At 39.0% G+C, this 7,252-nt stretch overlaps 2 protein-coding genes across 2 annotated transcripts in view; both read left to right on the top strand.

Moving 5' to 3' along the window:
* LOC103523298 (uncharacterized protein K02A2.6-like) overlaps positions 1-7,252 on the top strand; it is a 23,367-nt gene that overhangs the window by 8,454 nt on the left and 7,661 nt on the right. The gene's annotated exons all lie outside the window — the stretch shown is intronic.
* On the top strand, positions 1,357-5,075 carry LOC103523299. The gene is made up of 2 exons (XM_008488357.3): positions 1,357-2,439; positions 4,152-5,075. Exons 1-2 carry the CDS (start codon positions 1,580-1,582, stop codon positions 4,162-4,164), a joined length of 873 nt encoding a protein of 290 aa, XP_008486579.1. The 5' UTR covers positions 1,357-1,579; the 3' UTR covers positions 4,165-5,075.

The raw sequence follows: 7,252 nt of genomic DNA, 5'->3' as shown, positions 1-7,252 counted from the left end.
TGCTGCTAAGCTGCTATCACCCTGTCAACTCCGAATTTTGCTGTAACTATATATTAAACTGATCTTTTACTTGCTGTGCTTGTGCTGTGCCTTTGCTGCTGATATAATACCGTGCGCTGTGCTCCTAACCTAAGGTTAAAGCTGATGCTGTGGACTGTGGTACAATACAAAGGATGTTTTACTCACTCTGTCTGTGTGACATAAAATCAAATTGTATTTTTGTCTTTCGTGAAAAAAACTCCTTGTAAATTTTCTGTAATTTTGTGAATTATATTAAATGCAATAGTGTCTAAATTTTATCCATGACTTTAAATAAAAGATCAATAAATCCGAGACCGGGAGTACCGACCGTAGGCATGCAAGCGTTGAGCAAGCGAGCAGCAGATGCAATAAAGTACAATGGCCTTGGAACAGACTAGATTCTACGCGCTAGGGAACACCTACGGTGGGTGCGAGTAATACTTCCTCAACTAAAAACTGCAGAGTCGTCGGCATACTGCAGTAGTCTCAATTGTGCCACAATACTGCATTAATTTTGGTTAGTCTCAATCTGTGCCAAAAGACTCGTTTAAGGTTGATAAGTTTGGATACTTGCATGCCGCATGGATATGCATGTATGAAATATGCGGTATTATATACTGTTTTGTCGAATCTTCGATAGTGCGAATCGCGTGCAGCGGACATAGGTCCTTATTTATAACTCCTCGAATAAATCACAGTCACAAAGAAAATGCAGAATAGAACATGGTTTTACTGGCAAGAAACTGCAATACACTTTGGGACATTATGCAGCTTGACAGTACGGGTTACAGAATTAGCAGTTTTATAATAATATCCGCATCGAAGAGTAAAGAGTAATGTATTACTCACACTCGACAGTCGGAGCAGTTGTACACTTTATGTATGCTATAAAGATCATATCTATCGAATATGTGCAAGGAGTCCTTGCACTATCTATCTTCTTGTTTCTTATTAGAGCTGTTTTTCGCCATTTTACCGGCCGGGTTTCGGCAGACGTCGGCCAGGAAGTTGGTTTTCAAAGCCACAGCGTAGAACAGTTAACTCGTCGATGTATGAGTTTAAAGTTGGAGAGATCCGAGAATGCAAGAGCTCTATAAAACAAATGTCTGTACTGTCTGTCTGTGTGTGTCCTGTGTGTGTGCCTGCGTACCGACTTTGAGAACCTAAATCGCGCGATCCCTGGAGGTTTTGCACAAAACCGGTGATTTTTGACTGGTAGCTTTTAGAACCTGGGCTAATGTAATGCAAAGGAACGGATATCCTATTCCTTTCATTATCTTCGTCATCGCGAACGCGATCGCAATTTTTTAGTCAAACTTTCAATGTCAAGCCCAGTCATTCTGAAACGTCGTAAAAATTCCGCCCAAGTCAGCCCAGTCAAAAGTCCATCGTGAAAACTAGTCATTCACAAGAGCAATGTCTGAGACAAAGCCGGTAAAAACCTATAACACGTCATTACCAAAGTTAAATCTCACTGCCTCCAACCTCCAGGTAGAATGGAACTCATGGGTATTGCAGTACAAAATTTTCCTGAGAGCCACAAATCTCGAGTCTGAAGATGACAAAAGGAAAGTTTCCTTGTTGTTACTTGTTACATCACATGGGTGGTGAAGTGTTAGATATTTTCAAATCTTTTAATCTTGACCTAGACCAAGTCACCCATGAGGCCCTCTTGAAGAAGTTCAGTGACTATTTCAGTCCGAAAAAGAATATCACAATGGAAAGAAATCGATTCTTCACCAAGAGGCAGAGCCCAGACCAAAACATAATGGAATTTGTTACGGAACTGAGAAATCTTGCCAAATCTTGCGAGTTCCCTGAAACCGATTCCATTGTCAGAGACATATTCATTTGCAATATGAGGAATGACTACAACTATGTCAAACAGAAATTACTGGAAGATGGAAATCTTACTCTTGAGAAAGCATTGGAAGTTGCCACAAGTCTAGTAGCTAGTCGAGAGCATGTCTCAATTTTGGAAACTGACAGTAATGAAATCAACAAGATATATCACCAGTCAAGAAATTTTAATCGAGGGAGATCATCTAGTCAAGATCACAGGAGTCAAGGTCATCAAAGGTCAGTCAGTCGTCAGTCAAATAAAAATGGTCAGTCAAGTCAAACTTCAAGTCAGTTGACTACATCATGTCAAAAGTGTGGACAAATTCACCGAGTCAGATGTCCAGCGTGGGGAAAAACTTGTGCTAAATGTGGAAGAAGAAATCATTTTGCAAAAATGTGCAAAATCATGTCAGTCAAAAACATTGGTGAACATTATGTCAATGAGGAACTACCAATTCAAGAATTTCATGTGGGAAGCATCCAGTCAGCTAACTCATGGGATATTGAAATGGAGATCAATGGTCAAGTCACGTCAGCCCAAGTGGATACTGGCAGTCAAGTTAACATCATATCAAGGTACATGTATTCAGTCTTAAATCTTAATTTAAAAAATATTTTGCCTTGTAATAATGTTAGACTAACCTCATATAGTCAAAATAGGATACCAGTCATGGGTACAGCCTTAATAAAGTGCAAAATTTTGTCTAGTCAAATAAATGTCACACAGTCTATAGAGTTCTTTGTTACAAGTATTGATCAAAAAACAATCTTAGGTCTGAGTACTTGTGAAAAGTTAGGTCTTATCAAAAGAAATTTTCTTGTCAATAATTCTAATGATAATGACTATAGTCAACTACTAGAAAAATATGACCATTTGTTTGAAGGAATTGGCCTTTTGCCAGGTTTGTACTCCATTCCATTTGATAAGTCAGCACCAAAGCACATTGACCCACCTAGGAAATGTCCTTTTAGAATAAAAGCCAAAGTCAAAAAAGAATTAGATTCCATGCTTGAACAAGGTATTCTGTCCAAAGTCAATGAGCCTTGTGACTATATTAGTTCAATAACATGTCCTGAGAAGGATGATGGTTCTTTACGTGTCTGTTTAGATCCACGGTTCATAAATAAATATGTAATCAGATCAAAGCTTAGCATACCTACCTTGGATTCACTTATCTCAGAAGTCAGTGGTTCTCAAATATTTTCTGTGTTGGATTTGAAGTCAGGATTCTGGTCTTTGAAACTTGATCCAGAAAGCTCTAAGCTTACAAGTTTCAATACTGAATTTGGAGTATTTTCCTTTAATCGTATGCCTTTTGGAATTTGTGTCGCAAGTGAAGTATTTCAACATGCACTTCAGAATCTATTAAGAGATATTCCCAACATTCAGATTTACATTGATGATATCCTAATTTTTGCCAAAGACAAAGTCCAACATGATGAAATCTTGAACAAAATTTTTGAAAAAGCCTCTGAAATTGGTCTCAAGTTTAATAAAAAGAAACTACAACTGGGGAAGTCAAGTGTTAAGTTCATGGGACATATTATCAGTAAAGATGGTGTGTTACCACAAGACTCCAAGATAAAGGCTATAGAAAACATGCAAGCTCCAACAAATGTCAAAGAATTACAAAGATTTTTGGGTGTTGTCAATTATCTAGGCAAATTTATAAAAAATTTAAGTCAATTAACAGTCAGTCTAAGGTCTTCTCTTAAGAAAAATACATCTTGGTCATGGACACCCAATCATCAAGCTGAATTTGAAAATCTTAAAAAGATTATCTCTTCAGTCCCAGTCTTAACCTATTTTGACCCTAATAAGCCATTAACTCTCTCTGTAGATTCTTCTTGTAGTTCAATGGGAGCTGTGCTCATGCATGGACAAAATCCAATAGCGTATGCATCCAAAAGTCTATCAGACTGTCAGCAACGCTATAGTCAAATTGAAAAGGAATTATTAGCCATTGTCTTTGGTTGTGTCAAATATCATTCCTATATTTATGGTCAGTCAGTGACTGTGCATACAGATCACAAGCCACTAATTTCAATTTTTAAAAAGTCTTTGTCGGATGTTCCATGTAGACTACAGAGAATGATGTTAAAATTACAGGGTTATGATTTAAATGTTATTCATGTGCCAGGCAAACACATGTATATAGCAGATACTCTTAGTCGAGCAAATATTAAAAATAATAATGAGTCTGAAGAAATTGATGAAGTTTTTAAAAAATTAGATAAAAATCTTAGAATTCATGGCAATTCTCTAATTCATTCGATTAATGTTTCAGACAACAAACTTGAACAAATCAAAGTGAAGACAGACAATGATCCCCAGCTGTCAAGAGTCAAGTGCTGCGTGTTGGATGGATGGCCGCCGAAGAACAAAGTGGACGATGACTTGAGACAATTCTACAGTTTCAAAGATGATCTGCACTTAGTTGATGGCATTCTATTCAAAAAGAGGAGCATCCTAATTCCTGCTAGTCTTCGGAAGGAAATGCTTCAACGTATGCACACGGGTCACTTGGGGATTCAGAAAACCAAACAACTTGTCAGAGGAGTAATTTATTGGCCAGGTATGAATGAAGATATTAGTCACATGATAGATTCCTGCCCAGTCTGTCTAAAATTCAGGAAATCTAATCAAAAGCAGCCATTACTACCTCATACCATTCCCAGTCTTCCATGGCAAAAACTTGGAATGGATTTGTTTCACTTTGAGTCAAAAAACTATCTAATCATGGTGGATTACTATTCCCAATATTTTGAGATCTGTTGTGTCAATTCATATAATGCCCAGACTATAATCACTCAGTGCAAAAGTGTATGGAGTCGACATGGTATTCCATGCCAAATTGTTTCTGATGGTGGTCCTCCGTTCAACTCGCAGGACTTTGCACGATTCTGTCAGTCATGGGACATTGAACATGTCAAAACTTCACCTCACTATAGTAAATCCAATGGTTTAGTAGAACGTACAATTCAGTCAGTAAAAAATATCATGAAAAAATGTAAAGAGTCAAATTCAGATGTTTATCTTGGTTTATTGCAATTTAGAAATGCTCCAAAAGCTGAAGGTATTGAGTCTCCAGCAAAATTGCTAATGTCTAGACAGTTAAGGTCTAATATTCCAACATCTGAATCGACTCTCAAACCTAGTCCTATAAACATAGAAAATGAAAAACAAAAAATGTACAAGAAACAAAGTAAAATGAAATTTCATTATGATAAGAAGGCAAAATTTTTACCTAAAGTCTACATAGGAGAAAATGTCTTGTTTAAATTAAATCCTAAGTCTCATTGGACTCCTGCTATAATTACTGAGGAAGTGATTCCAATGAGAAGTTACAGGGTTCAATCCCCTGAGGGTGTAACTTATCAACGTAACAGGGAACATATTTTAAAGAGTTCAAATTCATGTGAAAGTCCTAGTCCATCTCCTGAGAAAACCCCTAGTTCTAAAGGTTCAAATAAACCTACTCGAATAAGGTTTCAAGAAGATACTTCTGATACAAATTAATGTGCCTAATACACGTCCTGTGTCCTCTTTAAGGCCCAGGTCTATTCTTAAAGTTCCTGCTAGGAACATAACACAGCTGATGTTGGATTTCACCAATATTTATTCAGTCCTTAAAACTCCTGTTAAGCTAACAGCCTGTTAAGTTCCATTTAATTTGTACTGGCTTAACAGGGCTGTTAAGCAAACGGGCTGTTTGAGGCTGGAAAGAAGTTTGGTGAAAACCACCGTGAGATTTTTAACAATGACGGAGGTTTTACCCACCAACCAACCTCAGTGGTGCAGTTGTTAGCGTAGTGGACTTCGGACCTGGAGGTTGGTGGTTCGAGTCCAAGTCAAGACATATACTTTAGCGTAGTGCATTAAGCAGGGAACGACATTTGTGACAAGCATTTATGCTCAACACAATTAAAATTCCTAGGTTTTACCCACCATTTGGCGACAAGTTGCCGGCTTACTCACATTAACCTCACCCAGCCTGAGTGGGACCGGGAAAATCCAGCAGCACGCTATTGCCCAGATGATCACCCATCCGGATACTAACCACGCGCATCGTTGTTCAACTTCAGTGATCCCTTGAGATCTATTGCTTTCAACGTGCTATTGCCAATAGCCTCTTTGTTATTTGTTTCAGTATCCAGTGTGCTAACTTCCGTCTCGCTGGAGGACGTAAAACTGAGACAAAACCAGCCCTGTCAAGCCACAGACAATAACACTGGCTCTTTTGAGGGTACCTGAATGGGACTATGGTCAAGTCCGTCTCAGGAAGTAGGGTACAACGACATAATTATGTACCTGAATATCCCTCATCAGACCCCTACGATTTAGGGGCCCTGAACTAGCTCTCTGGCCTCGATGACACCTCTTGGTATCCTCTTAATGGGATAGTATATGAACTCACAGCTTTTCTCCAGAATAAACCTGAGTATGCGGACTCTTTAGAGGTGCTGCAGGTAAATTTTGGAGAAACTGGGGAGGTTGAAATATACCAGTGAGGGTACTTCTAGGTTACATCAAGGCCTTGGGATAACAGACCTATCAAACCCCTCATTAGACCCCTTCAGTTCGGGGGCCCCAAGTAGCTCTCTGGCCTAGGCACCTCTTGGTATCCTCTTAATGGGATAGTAGATGAACTCACAGATTTTCTCTGGAATAAACCTGAGTGTGCAGACTCTTTAGAGGTGCTACAGGTGAATTTTAGAGAAACTGGGGAGGTTGAAATATACCAATGAGGGTACTTCTAGGTTCCATCAAGGCCAGGGTATAGCAGCTTGGGCAGGGGAAAAAATACTGGTCACAATAGATCTACAGAGGTCGCAGTGTTAATTGCATACTCTCTTGGGAGAGGAGCAACCAGTCCCATAATAAATAAAATAAAATTCTTTCACCTTGGATAAGGTTATTTCTGATGTCATGAGGAGAACGGTTGAAGCGTGCCGGAAAGCGCGCGAACGTCAAGAGCTATAGGACGAAGCTCTGCGCGTGCCGGGACATGCGAAACATGCCTTTCTTTCACCTTTCACCAGGCTTTTTGGTTTTCTGGACAAAATTTGCACCACCACATTCGTGTTCCTGGTAAAAAGATCTTTAATTTGATATATAGGTCGACCAGGTTTGGATAAGTCCTTCTATGGGAACGCCAGCTTGGGACTAGAGATTCGCTACTAATGACTGGGAAGTTCTAGAACTTTTCACCAATGACACTCCTGGCGTATAAAATTGAATCAGACTATCTCCACTAATAACATTACTTGAATATCAATAACATACAGACAGTATGTGGTGCTGTAGGTGTAGATATCTCCACCAATAAGTACCTAGGTACCAACGAAATTTGTACGTATAATTGACTGGATTCCATTTGGTGCTTTT

The sequence above is a fragment of the Diaphorina citri genome, unplaced genomic scaffold (genome assembly GCF_000475195.1).
Source record: "Diaphorina citri unplaced genomic scaffold, Diaci psyllid genome assembly version 1.1 scaffold19161, whole genome shotgun sequence".
Classification (NCBI taxonomy): domain Eukaryota; kingdom Metazoa; phylum Arthropoda; class Insecta; order Hemiptera; family Psyllidae; genus Diaphorina; species Diaphorina citri.
This window is presented reverse-complemented; position numbering and strand designations above follow the sequence as displayed.

Bases quoted from the DNA above. Each gene is read 5' to 3' on its own strand.
- LOC103523299 (XM_008488357.3), top strand. From the start codon at position 1,580: ATGACAAAAGGAAAGTTTCCTTGTTGTTACTTGTTACATCACATGGGT.